This window comes from Lontra canadensis, unplaced genomic scaffold, assembly GCF_010015895.1.
Source record: "Lontra canadensis isolate GAN:19392208 unplaced genomic scaffold, GSC_riverotter_1.0 scaffold55, whole genome shotgun sequence".
NCBI lineage: Eukaryota > Metazoa > Chordata > Mammalia > Carnivora > Mustelidae > Lontra > Lontra canadensis.
In genome coordinates, this window is record NW_022631049.1 from 4,951,005 (window position 1) to 4,969,704 (window position 18,700).

The following is an 18,700-nucleotide window of genomic DNA, read 5'->3' on the forward strand; positions in this document are numbered from 1 at the left end:
TGAAAATTTCTACTAGTGAAAGTTTACTTGGAGTGGAAGAATTTTGGTCATTCTTTGCTAGATGAATCTTTTGGGATTTGTTTTACAATGAGTTCCCTTTGTTTTAATGAATGAGATTGTTTGGAATTGTGTACAGGGAGATCCAGAAGGCTTAGTGGCTGATTGTTGTGATCCTGGGGTATCTGAAGAAGTGATGTCTAACAACAAGAAAAAGAAACAGGGACAGGATGAGAAAAGAAGGAGCAGGTGCAAAGCACTGTAATTGGTAGTGTATGGCAGAGACTTGTCTCCAATGTTAAGGAATTTAGAGGGATTATTCTAGTCTCTAATCAAGGTCCTCGTTATCAGGAGTGAAGTAAATATTTCCCAAGCTCTTTTGCTTTATAATTGACTCCAAGTTCCTCTGGCTGTACAATTTCATTAGCATACTGAATAATTGAGGTGTTTTTTTTTTTTTTTAAGACTTCCCAATATACAGGATCATATATACTTTGACCTTGATTGTGGGCCAATAGGGCTTGGGGAAAATCATTCAAACCCCAAATACAACCACTCCCCAACAAACAAACAAACAAAAACAAACAACATTCCCTCAAAGAGAATACTTTGCTTTAACATAGAATATCAATATTACCAAAATGAGAATGGTAATATTCTTTTGGTGATGCTGAAGATACAATTACCAGCAAGAAATATAGATATCCCTGAGTCACAAATAATATACAACTTAAAATTATTTAAAAGAGCATTTATTCCCTTAAAATAAATTTAAACTATGCATACACAAAAAGGGCTATGATGAATTATTAATTGTCATCTCGAGAACGGATACATGCAGAACTATGAGTTTAAAATAGAAATTTAATCCTGTTACTTTGCAGGTTCTTTCTACAGGAAATGTATGAACAGATCACATGCTTTCTTGGCCTCTCTGTGTTGTTCCTACAGATTTCTAAGCGTCTACAGCTTGGTGAGGTACACTAAGATTCTAGGCTGTTCCGAACCTCCATCTTCTGTCTTCCTCTTGAAATCTGCATATCAAGATAAACTATTTGGAGGGGTGGGTAGCCAATTTTACTGAGTGGATTTAAGACATTGGAATTTTAAAATCGGTTGGAAATGTTTTTAAGAGGAAGATTTTATTCGACATTTAGCTCCTGCTTGAGCCACCTTGGGAAGCTAAAGCTGAAACATTTCCCTATTGAAACATAAACACCAGTTAATGAGAAATAAAGTCCAACTGAAATGGGATGCAAATTTCAGGATTACCAAAATCTGAGCCAACTTCAGGACATAGCCAAAAGGAACCAATGTGCCATTGGTTCACTCTTGCAAGCTCTGCGCTGTACGCTGAGGATGAGGGGAGGAGTAGAAGCAAGTGGGCTCTGATCAGGGTGTTTCTTAGCACTTGATTATTTCCATGTGCTTAATTTACTAGGAATGTTTTTTATTCAAAAAAGGAGCTCTCAGATATCTTGGACTGGGATTTTCCTTTATTGTTGCCATAAAGGGACTAGAAATCAAACATTTAAAAATTATGGGTAAATGAATTCTTGAAGAGAGATTGATTGTTGATGAGAATTTTCTTGCCCTACTAGTTTCTTCTTTTTTTTTTTTTTAATTTATTCATTTGACAGAGATCACAAGTAGGCAGAAAGGCAGGCAGAGAGAGAGGAGGAAGCAGACTCCCCGCTGAGCAGAGAGCCTGATGTGGGGCTCGATCCCAGGACGCTGGGATCATGACCTGAGCCGAAGGCAGAGGCTTTAACCCACTGAGCCATCCAGGCGCCCCGCCCTACTAGTTTCTTACGAAGAGAAAAAACAGGCTTTCTTGTGTGAAGTGGTGGGTATGCAGAGCAGTGGCCGTCCATGGTGTAAAAAGCACTTTTTGGCAGCTTGGACCAGTGGTTAAGAGCAAGAAATCAAGGATATATTTGCAATAATGAAAAATAATCTTTGGTAAGACTTTGTTTTGGGATTTGACTAAACCCTTCCGAGAATGCTGGCTGCTTTGGGTAGCCAAACTGCTCCCAGATGTAAAAGCTGTCCCAGTTTATAAGTATTTTCAATTTAAAGGTATCTTGGGACACCGATGTGTTCCCGCATTCTAGGGCATGAAAGAGGACACCTGATTTTGAGTACTGAGGTCAGAGGTCTATCAACAGAGTGAAGGGAAGCCGCCTGCAGGAAGGGGAAGGCAGTCCTTCACAGAGGAGGTGGTCCCTGAATGATTGTACTTGCACAGTGACACCGGGTCCTTATTTGGGGATGGAATTGTTGATCTGCTAGCCAGGTAACTAGCAGACCATTTGGAGGTACAAAGGAAGTGGTGACCCGGTGTTCTTTCTTCATTTGTTTGAAGAGAGGTATAATTTGCCTTCAGGACTTCTTCAGCAACAATAGGATTTGAATAAGGTGATACACTTCCATGTGCGTGTGTTTGTGTGCCCGCACGAGTGCATTTTTAAAGAGCTCTTGTACATGGGGGAGGGGGCAGGTGTGTGTGGGGAAAACCAAGTATGGCTTCCAGTGATGTTTAGTAAAAATACACTGAGTAAGTGAATACAGCTCTGGCCTGTGTATAGGACAGTGGGGATATAAATCTGTGGAGGCCCCGTTTAGAGGACATGCTTGTGGTCAACCCTGATTTTGGCATCTAGGGAACATCTGAAGCAACACAGAGAGAAGCTTCATCCAAAGTTTTATGCCCCAGAAATTTGTTTTATCTTCATTTTATACGTTTATAACTTCCTGTGATATGAATCTTTCTTGTTTTGGAAGGCATTTTTCTCTCTCCCTTCTAAACAGCAAAAAACCTTGAAGAACAGAAGTATTTCAGATTTAGCAGCTCTTTCAAACCAGATGCTGCTTTTTCTGTTTTTAATTCCAAATAGGCTTATTGCTTTACCGCAGCTGGGCAGCACATGACAGGCTTCTGAAAGCCTTTTTATTCATCCAATAAACACAAACAACTCAAATATTAGCCTAACGAGTACGTAAAGGGTAGCCTCAGAGGGACAAACAAAGCCGATGGTTTCTTCCTTGGGTGTTTGGATATAACAACTGATGGTAAACTTGGTCGTCTCGTCCGTCGGTACCTCTCAGATTTTAATGTGTACATGACCTGGGGGTCTCATTAAATGCAGGCTTAATTTTAAATTTGGTTTGGATTCAGGGGGTCTGGACTGGGCCTGAGTTTCTGTAGTGCTAACTAGCTCCTCCATGGTGATGCGGGTTATTGGTCCCCACGACACACGTGGAGTAGCAAAGGGCTAGACAATTTCCTGTTCTAACGGAGGCCTGGGGAAGGCAGTTTGCTCAAATGGCTGGTGAAGACACCCTCAGATAATGCAGAAATGAGAGCAGGAGAAAAGACAATTTAATGACTTTAAAGTTAGAACGTGGCATAAAGCAAACTGCTTAAAGAGAACGTGAAATAATATTCCATTAATTACGAAAATGTACATAGAATAGCCATTACATAAGAAGCAGGTTGTAAGAAAGCCAAAGCCCTTCCCTTGCCTATCATTTCCCCCGTAGTGATCACAAGGGGAGCAGCATGGACGTTTCAGGTGGGATAAGATTCTGCTGAGATGTACTTCAATAGTAATTACTGTTTACTCAGGGCAAAGAAACAATTAAAGCCAGGTGATGCGAAGAATGTGGAATTCATTAACCTTCCTGCTCATGGTTCCTCTAGGAGAACAAAACCTGACTGCTTTAAAAAAAAAAAAAAAAAAACGATTTAAAAAACGGCAGGTGGTGGTAATTTTAGGTAGGTATTTACAAACCTGCCCCAAACACACCATCCTGCCATGAAAGTTTTACTATTTTTTCCTGCAAAGAATTAACATAAACTCCAAAGACTGACATGCAGACGGTTACTGGGAAGCTCGGGGAGCTAATAGGGCTTGCAGGGTATGCCTCAGTTCTGTGCCTTGGGGACCCTCTCATATTGTCCCAGACCTCATATCCCCTAAAACGCCGATCAGACCCCATTCGTCAAAGGTAACTTGATATACTGAGAGGCTTGGAGGACATAGCTGAAAATACAACAAAATCATGCTGACTATAGCAGCAAGAAGCTTCTGATCCACTGCCGAACTCAAGACACAAAGAAATTGCCAGAGTAGGACATGTGTAAAACACATACACATGCACACAACAACTCTGGATTTTGACATAATATTCCCTAAGGAGGAAAAAAAAAAAGATAGATTGTGACCAAGAATAATCATGTAGCTTTTACTCTCATTTCCTGTGCTGGAAGTTCAAGGCCAAGAACTGTTGTTGAACTCGCATCCCTGAATTCACAGATGAGCCAAATCCTCCTTGACTCATTCCTAACCCACAGAGATCTCCAATTAGCGCCACCCAGCCTCTGAAACCGGAAGTGCCTGTGTGTGGAGCTTGGCGTTTTCATCTCCTTTCTGGGCTTTGTGGACACTGAAGCGCCAGGCATTGTTGCTTTAGCTCATGGTTTTGGGTTCTGTTATCGTTGTTGTGCATGCTAAAGGCCATCGTTCTGTTTGGAGCTATTGCACTGAAGATGAATACGTATCTCTTATACAAGTCACCGTCTTTCCAGATACTGCAACATCATCCTTTTCAGGTGTTAAGTCATGCTAGTGCTTAAAAAACTTCCCAGATAATTGATTCACTCCTATTCCTTGGTAAATTTCCCCTGACCGTCTGCTCCATATTATCAGAGAAGGTGTAAGCATGAAGACCACCCCCCACCCCCCACATCGTTACTGGAGTCCCAAAAAGCACTGTTCAGAATTTCATCATTTTTAAAGGAACGTTGAGGAGGGATTATGTAGAATCATCATATGATGAACCCCTAGGCTGATTCTGGGACACTCTTCACATGAACAGTCCTCCTTTCTTCCCTAGGGCTCTGGAGGCCAGGCAGAACTTAGCCAGTGCCTGGGAGAATTGTCAGGTGTATGTGTTTTGCCTTGTGTTTCATTTTAGTTTTCTCTCCATTCTCTAAATGTTTCCTTTTTCAAAGGTACCTAACTTTCTTTGTTAAGAAACATGATTTCCCCCATCTTCTTTTTCTTCTTCTCTTCCTAATGGTTCTTGAGATGAAAATACTCTGTTGAGTTTCCTTATTTGTACTCAGGCAGCCTACTCAATGACTCATAAGAGAGTAGCTGGTGACCTGTGGCTCTCACTGTTGAGAGGGAAGGCACATTTGGCATTCTGGCATCCAAACATAGAGGCCGAAGACATAAAGGGTTAGATAATCATCTCAAGCATGGTGCCAAACATTCCTTTAAAGCAAAACCTCAATTTCTAATCTTCTATCACTTTGGTCACATGGATGACTTTGCCTTTGTGAATGCAATACTACATGTTTGAAGTCTTACTGCAGGTCAAGTATTTCTTTTTGAAGAGTCTACTTGGCAAGGTTATTAACTGCTCAAAGAAACTACACAGTACATAATGTACATTTTGTGGCCTCAAGTTTGGCTTTTAACTTTAATTTCTCCTAAAGCTGTGAACATGGTTGTGATTTCTCTTTTACTACCATTTAAATATTATTTCCTCATTGATGTTTCTATGAAAATTGTGTATGGTTACATCCACTGCATCTGGATCCTTCTTTTATGGACCAGAAATCTTCCAAATGGTTCTTTGCGTATCATTATCAGACATATTGTTATTGGAGTCTCAGGACCAAAACTTAGTTCTTGTCATAAGTGTATGACTTATTTTTTTCATTTCCCAGCTTACTGCTTCCTGGTTTAGGCTTGCTGTAGTTATTACATTTAGTAATTGTTCTTTGAGTGTACCTTTTCTTTGCAGAAATCAGCCCAGATTACTTACGATGACATGGCTTTGACTCTTGTAGTAGTCTTTTGTATTTCCAAAACAGCCCAGGGGTCCATTAATTCTACCAAATAACCAACCATTTGATTGAAAAAAAAAATCTGTCAAACCAGCTACTTGATTAAGCCACTAGATTGGGATTACATTGCTGTATACTGTGGAATTAGATGAGGATTATAGAACGTTGTACATTGTGGATCCCAAGCATACTGCAGATCAAATTCCTATCCAGTGTGATGGATTATCTAAATTATAGTGGCCTAAGTCATGTATTTAAAATGGGGCTAAGATCTGTAGGATGAACAAATGCAACTCCAATAACACACCTGCAAAACTATAACTTAGTATCTCTGATAATGAATAGATTACAGTGCGAAGTTCGGGGCACTGGATGGGAAGCAGAATGGCTGGGGTCTGTTCCAGCTCTGTCACAACACATTTCTTTTGACCCGTCTAGACTTGAGTTTCCTCATTTGTAGAATGAGGGAGTTGGACTGTATTTTCTGGGGCCTCTTTTGGCTCTGAAAAGCTAAGACTCTACCTTCCAATGGAGATTGGCTTCCCCTTCTTGACTTTGGAAGTTGGTCAAAAGTCAACGATCCTTCTTCAGATCCTTCTTTCAGATCTCTTCTGATCTTTGGCTTTGGAATATAGTTTTATTTAATCTTACGGCAGGAAATATGTTTTACTGAAATGAACTACCTCTTGCCATGAAACAGGCAACACATGGTTAATTTGGTGGAATGACATTAACTCATTTATGTCGTTTTGTTCTTCATTATTTTATTTAATAATGAGCTTTATGACCTTTATGACCTTTAGCAGCCTCTCCACCCAGACACTAACAGATTGTCTCCAGGTTCTGGTTCTAGGTGGGAGAGTGATTTTCTCACTGTGAACTCGTTAATTCCCATGGTCCAGTAGGCAGGTCATGGCCTGGGGAATCATTTGCCTCTTAGATGCACATGTTTGGAAAGTTCTCCTTCGTAGAGCAAACATACGCACTCTTTCATCAACATCAGTGAGAAGTGAGGAATGGCCCTTTAGTAAGATGTAACCATGCAATGATGCAACAAAACTGGCTAACAGCATTTCATTTATTACAGGGCTAAATTCTCATTATTGTTTGTAAAGAAGGAATCCATAACCTCTGTAAAGTTACTGTTTATGGATGGTTGATTTCCATTTACAGAGGAAGAAAGTCCTAGTTGTCTCTAAATGTCAAGCTTTGGCTCACAAAACTCCCGTTTTCTTTTAGTTTGGGGGTGTGTGTGTCTCTGTCTGTGTGTATGCGTGCCTGTATGTGTGTGTTTAAGAAAATGTTTAGCAACTGGATGGTCGAGCAGGGAAATAGGACTTGCAACATGGAAGAAGGAACAACTCATTTCAGAAATTCTAAACAAACAAACAAAACCCAAAAACTGAGGGGATGTCATGGAAGGCGTTAACAGAGAAGACCCACATCATATGTTTCTTTTATATGGGGCTATCTCCGGGAGCAGCAGGGACTAGGAAAAGACTGGATTTTTCCAACAGAAGGAGTGTGAATCTGGAAATTGTTATGCTAAAATTGGTGTCATTTGATGCTGCAAGAGGCACTTTGCTTATGCAATTGAAATAAAAAGTAAACTGCCTACCTGGGTGTTTCCAGGGTAATTGCAAGCAAATAATACTAATTAGGAGACTTTATCGTCTCTAATTAAAAGCTAGGAAATAATTCACTCTGTGATGCAAGAATCCCTCGCTATTTGGAAGAGGCATATAGAAAGCGCACATCATTCCTTACTGGGAGCTTTTACTTTCAAAGACCCAAGGTGTTATTCTACAGAGCACAGCACTTTGGAAGCAGGGGATAAACGGATTCAGAACTTGGTACCCACAGATCCATCCCCTAAATACACATTTGGGACAGTGAGTGTAGGAAGTAGGGAGAGGCAATATATTAGTACCAGCTGTACTTGGAAAATGTCATTTAAATGGAACGGGGAGTGGACATGAACCAAGCTGAGAAGCCCTTCGGGTTGAAGCAAGTGGAAATATGGAAGCACTTTGCTTAACCTTTGGGGACTTTTAAACATTTACTTTTTCATGCCCCATGGCCAGAATTTCTTTTAGATCAGGTTATTATTGGGCAAGGGAGAAAGTGAAATTAAGGGAGGAAAAGGGCAGGCACCTAGGAAGGGAGGGAGCAGGAAATTTCACTTTGCTGAATAAAGAATATTTTAAAACTTAGGTCTGCCATATTCTTCTCCAATCAGTTTGATTAAAAAGCAGAAATACTACTTTCTTAAACACAGTTCATTTGTAATTTGCCATGACAATATAAATATGGGAAAAAAATAAGGCTACCCATCAGCAAAAGCATTTCTAGGGTGAATCTTTGGCAAAAATGGGGACCTGCAACAATTCAGGTGGTGTTTTTCTTTCAACCAGGTTCAAAAATCTTTGTAAATTTCCAAAAGTTGTAACATTTTCTTGTTTCCTTCTTACAGTCAGGCATTCAGAGGTACGCGTTGGTTCTAATAGCTTTGGTAGAAACAGGCTGAAAATGGAAATGAATATAAAAATCTTTGCCTTGAGGCTAATTTGGTATGGACTTGTAAGGCCTGAGTAAATTGATAAATTAGTACATTTTAAAAAATAATACAAGTAAATGCAAGACACATAGGTTTAACAACAGATTCAGAGAACAAGGTTAGTATAGTGTTCCTGGGTTTTGTAGAAGACACGGGGTAAGGCCACCAATACAGGAACTGAGTTCCTCTTCTGGTATCTTGGTGATGATCTCCTCTCATCAGCTTCACGTTCATGGAGGGAAGACGCAAAATGCAACATGGTCTTTGCTTTCATTTGCAATATGATCAGCAGCAGCGCTGGCTGACATCTGGGAGGGCTCAGCATTTTCATGGAGTGTGCAATGTGGATGCTTCGGGCTGAGAGGGGAGGACGTGGCAGTTGGTGTGCTGTGCTCGCTGGGGGCTCCTGGGGTAGAGGAGCAGGGCTCCGTGCAAAGGGACTTCCTCTCTGGTCGCGCCTTCCTTCATGGCTTGAGCTTGGTCTGAGAGGTCGGTGCCACTGTCACCTTTAGGTGGGGTGGAGGCCAGACCCCCAGCAGCCTCAGATAATTGAACAGCAGCTGTGACACTCAGAGCAGCGTTTCTTTTTTTTCTTGGGGTGGAAAATGGTGAGAATCGCTTCATCGAAAACCGCTTTGAGACCTTTCTGAGTTAGAGCCGAACATTCCAAGTAGCACTGTGCTCCGATCTTCAACACAAAAGAGAGAGAGAAAGGCATGAGAGGGAAAGAAAAGAGAAAAGCGGAGTGGGGTCACACCCTGCTGGGCCAAGTGCTGCCTCGGGCTTGTCCTGCCAATAGCCCTGGGGTTGGTTTGGATGCTTTTGTTTTTGTTTTTGTTTTTTTCCCTTTGCATTTCCAGTTGCATCTACTATCTTGATTTTCATATTTTTTTACTTTCTGATATTAGCAGTAAATGGTTGTGGATTGTTTTTGGTTAACCAGTAAGTTCTGAAAGTGAGCCATTGCCACTCATTCCTAATATAAGAATATAACAAATTTAAAACTTGAGAGAGGATTCAAAAGCAGTGATATGGTTTAAATATACTTTGTGAACAACAGGGCTACATGATGTTGTTTTTAGCACCCTTTCATAGGCGTGCGGAATGTGTAAATCTGGTACGAGTGAAATGTATCTCCTTCTGTATGTAGGAAGGCAGTGTCAGTTTGGTTGGTAAACCATATAGAAAGGGAGTGGATGATAAGGTTTGATAGATCGTTCTTCACCAAAATGTACTTTTTCTCCCCCAAGACTATTTATTTATTTATTTGACAGAGAGAGACACAGTGAGAGAGGGAACACAAGCAGGGGGAGTGGGAGAGGGAGTAGCAGGCTTCCCGCCGAGCAGGGACCCAGGTGTTCCTAAAATGTACTTTTCTTAAAAAAGACTTTATTTATTTGACAGAGAGAGATCACAAGCAGGCAGAGAGATCAGGGGAAGCAAGCTCCCCGCTGAGCAGAAAGCCCGATGCGGGGCTCAACCCCAGGACCCTGAGATCATGACCTGAGCTGAATGTAGAGGCTTAACCCACTGAGCCACCCAGGCGCCCCCCCCGCCCCTTAAAATGCACTTCAGATGAAGTCTCTCTCACCAAGGTAATATTCAATTGGTATTATTATTTGGTTTTGACATACTTTAAAAGGTGTATTTCTAAGGAGTTGAAAAACCCGAAACATGTAAAATAAAAATCATGAAATATATTTACTGATGGAGACACCCTCCTTGTCAGTATACGTTCCATGCGTACTTAAACGATAATATTTTGTTCTTGCCTCAGACTTTATTTCAAAGCTTTTGATGATTTCATACTGTGATATATTTGATAATCACAAAAATCCCTTTGAGAAACATAGGAATTCAGTCCAGAACTGGAGCTTCTCTTTAAAAAATAGCCAGCCAGAGCAGACCATGTTTGGCAGGCAAACCCACGAGATTGTTCGTGTGAGGGAGACTCAGGGTTTTAATTGCTCATAAGCTTGGCATTAGCTAATGATATGATGCGGGCCTTTTAATATTAGGGACATCTGGAGAAACGTTTTTATTATATACTTCACATTATGAGAATAACTAAAGAATCGAAGCAGATTCACAAGAGGGTGGTTGGACGGTGAGCCCTCGGAAGGCACAGCGGATCCATGACTAGAGCAGGGTAGCAGAATCACATGCCTATTCCAGTAGCTTCTGTTAATGAGGAAAGCAGGGCAAGGTGCCAGCCTGGAGGGACAGGTGGAAACTGTGGGGAACCTGAACAACCCCCTCCCCACCCCCCAAGAGCTGGCAGTCTTAGCCAGCTCTGGACAGTCGTTGCCATGGTTCACTGCTGGCCATCTTTGCACAATTGGACTTTTGGATTTTTAGGTAATAATTACCAATTTAAAAAATACTTTGTGGGCCAAGACACTAATGTGTGATTTCTTTGGCAGCAACCAGCCAGTTTGCAGTGCATGAACTAAAGGAATTTGTAGTAGACCTTAGGATAGAGGGGGAAAAGCCCCGGAAGGTAAAATGATTTGTTGAAGGGTACCCAACCAGACAGTAGAACTAGACCAGAATCTCGGTCTCTTGGCCTGTGTTCTTTGTTCCATGATGCTTGCCCTTATTATTCAACTCCGCAAGGAGCTGGTCGAGGGGCATCTGGATGGCTCAGGTGGTTAAGTGTCTGCCTTCAGCTCACCCTGGGATCGAGCCCCATGTGGGCTTCTCCCTCTCTCTGTATGAGCTAAAGGAAAACATCCACAGAAGAGATGTTGGATATTAAAAACTGCTCTTACGGTTTCATTTTAACCACGGTTTGGCCTTTGGATTAAAAAATGGCTTTTTTATTTGCAACTGATGAATCACTAAACTCTACCTCTGCAACAACCCCTCCCCCCACAAAAATGGCTTTTAAAAATCATTAAAAACAGATGGATGCAAAAAATGGATAAAAATAGAGACCATTTTCCTAATAATGTCATGAAATAGCATCGATTACATTTTGGGATTGTGGCCAATGCTTGCTACGAACATGTGAAAAGCACACCACTCCCGTGAGTTACCGACCGAAGGACTGCTTGTAACGCGGGCTCTTCTCTGTCATGCTGAAAAAATACCTAGAGAGTGCTGAGGGGCCATTTGTCTGGAATGCCTCCCCACTAAGCTCACAAGCCTCCTTGATTCTGGAAGGCTCAGTTCAGGTGGGGCTCTGGGCCATCAGATGCTGCAAGATGGGCAGGGCTAGTGCGTCATCCTCCCTCCTGGGTGCTCCTAACAGCCCAGCAGGCCTTGCCTTCTGAAGGCGGAGGATGAACCCAAATGCCTCTGTCCCTATGCAGATATTTCTGAAGATAATGAAACAGTGGATCAAGGCATTACTGTGTAACTGAGTTAATATAACACTGTTTCGGACTGATAGTTCCAGGTAAAATAGCAAAGAGATTTTGGGCATGATTTGGGAAATAGTTGTGTGAGAGAGAACCCAATTATGAGGTATTTTGAAGATTTTTTTTTTTTTTAATTCATTTGAGAGAGACGCAGAGACAGAGACAAACAGAGCACAAGCAAAGAGGGAGAGGGAGAAGCAGACTCCCTGCTGAGCTGGGAGCCTGACATGGGACTCGATCTGAGGACCTGGAGATCATGACCTGAACCGAAGGCAGACGCTTAACCATCTGAGCCACCCAGGCACCCCTGAGGTGAGTATTTTGTTAACCATCCATCAAGTGCTCTGGGTCAGAGAGAAGACTTCACCCTGGTTCAGGGAAAAGGCACAGCCATTACAGACATTGTTAAAAAGAAACCACCTCATTAATGACTTCAACGTTGTGAAATGGAAAACGGTCTCAAGGAAACATGGCTTTCCTTAGAGCTTCCTCTGCCTCTTGGAGCAAAATGACCTACACAGCCAAGTATTTGGAACATTCTATAAGAGAGCAGGATTTGTGGATGCTTGTTTAGATACACATGTTAGCAATCTGTGACATGCTTTGCCAAAATGGTTTATTTTCCAGGAAAAAAAAAGAGATTGAGGAATGTACACTGAGGGAACACTTTTCTCATAGCTTTATAATGGCTGAAATGTATCACCCCAAAGCTGAGAAATTTATCAGACATGTAGAGAACATACAAGAGTCTGACAAGAAGAAATTAAAGAAACAAACAAATGGACAAACAGAATCCACAGTGACCAGTCGCGTGAAAGAAAACCTCCTACATCTTCCAGGTTGTCGTTGTGGAGGTGGGACATGTTATGGAATAAAATAGAGTGTCACTGGAAGGAATGAAGGCAAAGAGGTCTTCCTGGCTATAGATGCCTCTGAGAGGCACATGAATTTAATGACAACTATAGCTTGTTGAGCTGGACCTCACCTTTCTTTGGGTCACTTAATCCTTGTAAGGACTTGGCAAGGTAAGCCTGTCACCATCCTCATTTGCAGCTCAGCAAACAGATGCCAGAGAGAAGAGGTTACCTCCGGAAGGGCACACAACTGAAACAATGTCAGAGGTTGGAATTTGTCTTAACCACTCTGTGGGGCAGCCTCCAGCGAATGAAAAGAAATGTGGCTGGAAAAGCAAAACGAGCAGACAAATGGAGATGTTGTTTTCGTTGTAGTGAGGGTGACGAGAGAGGGGATGGGGCGAAAGGGTAAGGCATTTCTGATAAACGGAGAGAAGAGAAAATATTAGTGAAATAAACAGGGGAAGCTGGTATCTCAGCAACCAGTGAATGACCAGAAGTTTTTTCTCTCTTATTTAAGAATTAGGAAAGGTACAGGTAACGTGAAAGCCAAGAAAAGGAAAGGAACCCAACAGCTTGTGTGATAAATTTCATCCTAACAAATTGCTCCAAGAGGAAAAATGTTTCTAGGCTGGATGGATTTGCAGCTGACTTTTTGTAAGAGTATAAAGCAGCGGTTGCCAGCTCAGGGGTGGGTAGATGATGTAAGTGTGCTGCTCGAGTGTAGGTGAGATCGAGTGGGGGGGGTCGTGGCAAACTGAAGGGTAGGTGCCTTTTCGAAAATGCTGTTGAAGGATTGCAGTTGATGAGGAAATGCTGGCCTAGTGCTGTCAAACCTTCTGATTTTCTTTTTTTAGAAGCCAGAAATATGTATCTTCATGAAAACTTTCTATTGTTCAATTTTGGCCACTAAATCACATTAAAAATACACGTGTGGACGGATGAAAGCATTTGTGGGTGAAGTTTGGTTCATCACTTGCCAGTGTTCTCCCTGTGCTTGAAAGGATACTTTTATGTGTACTGGTCTCTCTATTTGGAATTTTTTTTCTCCCTAGTCCTCACCTTTGCCCACTTGACAAACGTGTCCTTATCCTTCAAACCTGGCTCGGATGTCATTTGCCCTGAGACATTGTCTTGGAATCCTTTTTCCCTGAATGTGTCCATCACTTCCCCCTCTCTGCTACCTCAGTTCTAAGTATTCATTCAGGGGGCAGGCTTTGGTTTGCTGGTCACCCTCCTCTTCTGGCCTATGGGCCTCTTGAAGAAAAGGGCTTCATTTTGGTAACCCAGACCCCAGCAGTGAAGTAAACAATTTTCAATGACCACGAGAAAGAGAAGCAATGACTGGCACACAAAACAAGGGAGATTATGGTGACTTTTGCAGTCAGTAGGCAATTTAATAATTACTATCGTTATTATTAAAGATTCTATTTATTTATTTAACAGAGAAAGAGCACGAGCCAGAGGGGGGAATAGAGGGGGAAGCAGACTCCTTGCTGAGCAGGGAGCCCGATGCAGGGCTCAATCCAGGAATCATGACCTGAGCCAAAGGCAGACGCTTGACCAACTGAGCCTCCTAAGCACCTCAGTAGATGGGTATTGAAGACTCCGGTTGATTAAGATGACTGAACATTGAGGAATGCCTGGGTGGTGCAGTCAGTTAAGCATCTGATTCTTGGTTTTGGCTCAGGTCATGATCTCACAGTCGTGGGACTGAGCCTTGTGTCGGGGTCCACGCTCAGTGTGGAGTCTGCTTCAGATTCTCTCTCCCTCTCCCTCCCCGCTCACTCTCTCTCTCAGATAAGTAAATAAATAAATAAACAAAAAAATAAAATCTTAAAAAAAATATGATTGAACACTGATGACAGGATTTCTACAATAGTTTTGCTGCCGTCAACCCACTGGTGCAAACCTGTTCCAAAGCCAGCAGGAAACAGGTATCAAGACGAAGAGTGAGAACAACAGTAAGAAAGGCACAGGGTGAACAAGATCGTGAGAGAGGGCAAAAAGAGGCCAGAGGCTGACACAGTGATAAATGTTTTGTCAAGAAATACCCATTACTTAGGAAGTCTGGACTTAGAAATTCAGGTTTAGGTTGTGTCAAATGGAATTGGGAAAGAGAATGCATGAAGAATTATAATCTTTGGGCTAAAGTGTAGCAAGGTGTCTGGCACATGCTAGGTGTTCAGTGAGTTATTGACAAGTAAACCCAATAGTAGTGTGGACATGCGCAAATGAGGAAAGCTGGCTGGAGATTAAGAAACACAATAAGGACAGGAAGAGGGAGGATAAAACAAGTAGAGGGATAACAATGAATATTTATCATCGATTGAGACGACATATTTACGTGAATGTGTTTGACTTTTGATAAGTGTAAAGAATTGTAATATGCATGATATGAAAATATCCTTTAAAAATAAAAAGCCCTTTGAGACTAAAAAGAGATGCTAGATGAAAAATGCTTTGGAAGTTGAAAAGTACTGAACAAAAGGAATCGAATACAAAAAATCGGAACTTGCAAGGCATTTAAACTATGGGGGAGGATGTGCACATTAAAATACGGGGCTTCTGTACCCCTGGGGAAAATAGTACATTATATGTTAATAAAAATAATTAATAAAAAAATTAAATAAAATACGGGGCTTCAGTATATAAAATAGAAGCCCCAAACCTAAGGGTTTCTTTTCAGAATATAGGAGGGAAGCAGAAGAGGATGGTGGTTAAAGCAGTTTCACATCCCAGCTCTGTCCCTTTCTAGCAGTGTGACCGTCTCCTCCCTGAGCCTCAGTTTCCTTTAGGGAAGTAGAACTAATAATACACACACCTCAGGGGGTTACTGTGAGGATTAATTAAGACAAGGCATGCAAAGCGCTTGGCATAAAGCCTAGCACACAGCAAACACTCCATAGATGCTAGCTGTTATTATAAACTACTTGACAGGAAAGTCAGGGAGCAGAGAAACTTAAAGCATCTCTATAATTACATGTATTGTGATGAAACAAGTTAAACTCTTGCTTGGATTTCTTCTAAATTGGATTTCGTAAGCTAAACATGATTCTTTCCATATCCGAGAGCAGTTGCTAGGAGAAACTGGCAAAAGGCAATAAAGTGGTGAACTCAGCCATTGTTCTTAAAATAAGTATGAAACGAGATGGGAGGCTTTGGAGTGACTTCTTTTCAGAGGGGAAAAACAACTTCCTAAATGAGAAGTCAAGCCAGGATGCTGACAACATAATGGTGGATATAGGACAGAAGCAAGGGACAGAGAGACCAGCTCCTGCAAAATGTACCAGCTGATTCTCTGGGTTGGGGGGGGGGACTCCTTATTGTGAAAAATTGCATATTGGACTCACACACAATTGTCTGTGGAGCTATATGTCTATGTGCCTTAGCAAGGGAAGTTAAACTGAATGTGCGAAGAGGAGGTAGAAGATTGGCATACATAGGCATGTACCCATTTTACAGAAGGCAAAATAAATGGTTGGAAGAGACCATTTACACCATGGTCAGGTGCACAGGGGTCACACCCACAGATCTGGATTAAAGCTGCTCCCATGATTTTCAGCTGTGTGAATCCAACATGTTCATCTCCCTAAGACTGTTTCCTCACCTGCAAGATGAGATGCATGTTATCAGCTTAAGAGGGTTACCGAGAGGCTGAAATGAGACAGAGCCTGTAAAGTGTGTAATATTGTAAAACTCGATGAATGGCTCGCACTGGTAGTTCTGACATGATATTCACAGAAGTAGGAAGTGTTGTCTCAAGTACGTGTGAGACATTCTCATGTGTTGCATCCGTAAAAACATAATTCTATTTAATTCATTTCTATTTGAGTGTATCGCTTAGTCTTGGTGCCTATAAGAACATTTTAAGACGAGAAATGCATACATTTTTGTTCACAAAGGATTTGTAGGTAATATTCTTCTTGATCGGTTTAAAAGGGTGACGCCTTCTCTGCCCAGGGCATGCATTTTGCAGGGTTAGTTACTTTAGAAACCTTAATTACTTTAAGATTTTATTTATTTATTTATTTATTTATTTATTTATTTATTTATCTGAGAGAGCACGAGCCTGAGTGTCGGATGGGGGTACAGAGAGAATCTCAAACAGACTCCCTGCTGAGCTCAGAGCTCAACTCGGGGCTCGATCTCAGGACCAGGAGATACCATGACCTGAGCTGGAACCAAGAGTCAGAGGTTCAACCAACTGGGCCACCCAGGTATGCCCAAAGCTTTAGTTATTTTAGAAAAGGAGCAGTTTCTGAAACCTCTGGCCCAGGTCTCTGGGTTTATGACTAATTCAATGAGGAGGTAGATTCAGGTTATGGAAATATGATTTAAAAGCCTCCTGGTCCTTCTTCTCTTGTGTCCATTTTAGTGTCTGCTTTTGCACACATCTTGGTAGTAACTGGGAGACAAAGATTTGGTCTACATAATTTCCGCATCGGAATCACCATTCACATGAAGCTTTCAAGAACGAAGACACATCAGTGAGAAATGTTCCAGCTGCGAGCTGGTTGCTATCATCTGTCAGCAGCCCCTTGGATTTTCCAACTGGTCACCTGCTGGTCTACGTTACTCTTTTAGATGCTGTTTGGGACATAATCCAGGCTCTCTAAGTGGCTGTTCATTAGATGGTGAACAAATATAACCCCACCAGATGCTCATCTAAGTTTTTCCTAAGGAAATCACAAAATGCCTTTTATGGGGTCATTTCAATGAATTACATTGATAATAAGAAGTGAGTTGTCAAATATATATATCTAATAACTCCCTTTACTCACATGCACTATGGCAACCGGATATTTCAAAGGTTGTTAAATCAAATGATAAGTGCTTCAGTGGTTTAAATTCACCAGGTTTCTTTCTTAACAAGAGACAACGATGGCTGAGAAGAACGCTAACCAAATGGTCCCTTCCAATCCACCGAGAACAGAGGGGACAGCAGGAAGCAGACTGAACTTCAAAGTAAGAGCATACGTGGCTCACCCATCCCAAATCATACACCTAGTTCTTCTGTCAGCATATACTTAAAATGGAATTCAAATCAGACTGTACCGCTTTTGCAAGCTTCACACCGTGCTCGTAAGTGAGAGGTTTCTCTTTCATATACAGCAAACGGGCCAAGGTTTTGGGGTCATCGCGGAGATCAATCTGGCAAAAAAAAAAACAAAAAAAAAAACAAAAAAAACACAACAAAAAAACCAAAAAACCCCACATGATAAATTCACTTTTTTTTTTTTTTTTTTAGATCTAACCTGAGATTTTAACTGTGATTTTTAAACCGTGGTATGGTAGAGATTCCCTGTCCCCCCACTCCCCCAAGATCTATGAAGTCACTCAGTTTTCGTTGAGGAGGCACAAACACATGCCCATGTTACATCTGAAAAACTAAAGTGTTTTCTTTGTAAATGTAAACATCAGGTTTTCCATGTGCTTTCTTCTTCAAAAGCAAGTCCCTCTGGGGAGCTGAGGACTTACACCAATAATCCCATAGTTATCTCAGTTGTCTCAGGCATCTTTGGAATTCCCTGTTTATTTTTAGATCCCACTTCTAGGAGGTGCACCGTGATTGATCAGTCTTATTACCTTACGGTAATGCCTCATTTGATCCCAAATTATATTACTCGTTTCTTAATAGTCTATTTCCTGGCTCTGAATCCATCTTTGTCTTCACGCGCACCGGGATCAAGATTTGCCTCCTGTGAGGATCTTCTAATGAATGTCACTGCAGGTTCTGAAGGCGCGTCCCAAAGAGGAATTCCCAAAGGGTCTGCTCAAGGAATAAGCGTTAATCTTTTCAAAGGCAGAACTGCTTTGAAAATGGAGTATATGTTTGGATTAGTTTTGATAATTTAATTAAATATTTTAGTTGTTTTAAAAATCTCACTGTGTATGCACACCTATGCATACATGAATGGGTATAAATGTGGGCTTGAATTTTAAAGAAAAACCAATATATTCATCTAGTAAAGTTCCATTTATAAGCACATTGCTCAGCTTTACTAATTTGTGGGTTTTTTTCTTTTCTAGTCTCAGTTGTTCAATGTAGTGCCCACCAATTATAAAA

The 18,700-nt window shown here is 41.4% G+C and overlaps 1 protein-coding gene across 1 annotated transcript in view; it reads right to left on the reverse strand.

The window, feature by feature from the left end:
* Positions 1–6,612: 6,612 nt before the first annotated feature.
* The window catches only part of RHOJ (ras homolog family member J), a 78,186-nt gene continuing 66,098 nt past the window's right edge, over positions 6,613–18,700 (reverse strand). The window contains exons 4-5 of the mRNA XM_032875241.1: positions 17,689–17,784; positions 6,613–9,102 (exon numbers count right to left, since the gene is read on the reverse strand). Of these exons, the coding sequence (XP_032731132.1) occupies positions 8,956–9,102; positions 17,689–17,784 (243 nt within the window). The 3' untranslated portion in view covers positions 6,613–8,955. The remainder of the gene's footprint in view (positions 9,103–17,688; positions 17,785–18,700) is intronic.